General features: G+C 34.0%; 1 protein-coding gene across 1 annotated transcript; it reads left to right on the top strand.

Annotated features, from left to right (window-relative positions):
* On the top strand, positions 247-1,376 carry LOC107618329 (mannose/glucose-specific lectin). Its single transcript, XM_016320356.2, has one exon. It carries the CDS (start codon positions 287-289, stop codon positions 1,112-1,114), a length of 828 nt encoding a protein of 275 aa, XP_016175842.1. The 5' UTR covers positions 247-286; the 3' UTR covers positions 1,115-1,376.

Raw genomic sequence — 1,726 nt, 5'->3', positions numbered from 1 at the left:
TAAAATTTATTATTTTTTATTAATATTTAAATACCAAATTTAAAATTATAAATTTTATATTTTAAATTCTAATAGTATAAAAAAAAGATATTGACCAATAATATCGAGTAATATTAATAATAAAGATTAAGCTCTTTAAAATTTCTCAAATAAAAAAAATGACTGCAAATGTATGTTACTAAAATACACATTAAACATTCTAACAGCATAAATTATTTTCCAACCGTATAAATACCCAAATGGCTAAAACTACCTTTAATTTCCATCCTAAATCCAACGTAACGCCATGGCTATCTCCAACACAAACCTCTTTCTCTTCTCTGTTCCTCTCCTTACCTTCACCATTATCTTCCTCATGCAACTAAACAAGGCAAACTCATCAGATTCCCTTTCCTTCAGCTTCGACAACTTCAATCAAGAAGATGGAAGAAACCTAATCTTCCAAGGTGATTCAACCATTTCACCAACGAAGAACACACTCCATATCACCAAGGTGAATAGTCAAGGCAACCCAGCTCCAAACTCCCTTGGAAGAGTCTTGCAATCAGCCGAACTACAGCTTTGGGACAAAGCTACAAACAGACTCTCAGAATTTGATTGTCAATTCAGCTTCGTCCTCAAATCCCCGGTTTCCGAACCGGCCGACGGCTTGACCTTCTTCATCGCCCCCTCCAACACCACCGTACCGGGGCTTTCCCCCGGAGCTCTATTAGGGATCTTTGATGCTCATAGCCATCTAAATCCTTCTCTAAACCAAATTGTTGCCGTTGAGTTCGACACCTTCTCCAATTATTGGGATCCAAGTTACCCGCATATTGGAATCGATGTCAACACCATTCAATCCGTCAAGACTGTGCAATGGGAGAGGAGAGAGGGTGAAACCGTAAATGTATTGGTTTCTTACACTTCTAGATCTCGAAAGCTAGAGGTCATTGCAAGTTACTCTAATGGTCAACGATTCGAGGTGTCTCATGTCGTTGACCTAAGGGATGTGCTTCCAGAATGGGTTAGGGTTGGATTCTCAGCTGCAACAGGAGCACAATACCAATCGCATGAGATTCTATCATGGTCTTTCACTTCATCCTTGAACTACGTTCAAATGGAAATAAAATGAGTATCTTGCACGTGATATGCGATCTACTGAAGAGATTTCTATATAATGATATGAATCACAATCATCATCATGTGTTCCATGTGTATGATGTTATGCTAATAAAGGACAGACAAGTGTACTGTTTTCCAGTTTCCATGGTCTAGTTTTTCTGTACATTAGGGTTTTCGTTGCTTCATCAGAAGCATGATATTCCCTAGCTAGTACTTTATCATTTCATCAGATGAATAAATTAATTACTTCCAACCCCAGTTTTTTATTTTTATTTTAATTGAATAAGATAAAAGTGTTTCGTTGGAAGAGAAGATACATATATGTGTAAATGTTTGACCCTCAATAAAAGGGAAATGAAGAGTGCATTGAATTTAATCTAAAAAATAAAACCAATACTAATTATTAAATATTAATAATTAATTGCTGATTAAAAATAATAAATTATATTAATCTTCTAGTATTTTTCTCCTTAAGTTGAATGTTTAAACTTAACATTTCTTTTAAGACAATGAAATAAATAAGTATTTCAATTCACTTTAGATTTTAAATGTTATCATGTATACTATTATACTTTTAGACTTAATATTAAGACCTATAGCCACTATAAATAAATATTATAAA

The sequence above is a fragment of the Arachis ipaensis genome, chromosome B09 (genome assembly GCF_000816755.2).
Source record: "Arachis ipaensis cultivar K30076 chromosome B09, Araip1.1, whole genome shotgun sequence".
NCBI lineage: Eukaryota > Viridiplantae > Streptophyta > Magnoliopsida > Fabales > Fabaceae > Arachis > Arachis ipaensis.
This window is presented reverse-complemented; position numbering and strand designations above follow the sequence as displayed.

Bases quoted from the DNA above. Each gene is read 5' to 3' on its own strand.
- LOC107618329 (XM_016320356.2), top strand. From the start codon at position 287: ATGGCTATCTCCAACACAAACCTCTTTCTCTTCTCTGTTCCTCTCCTT.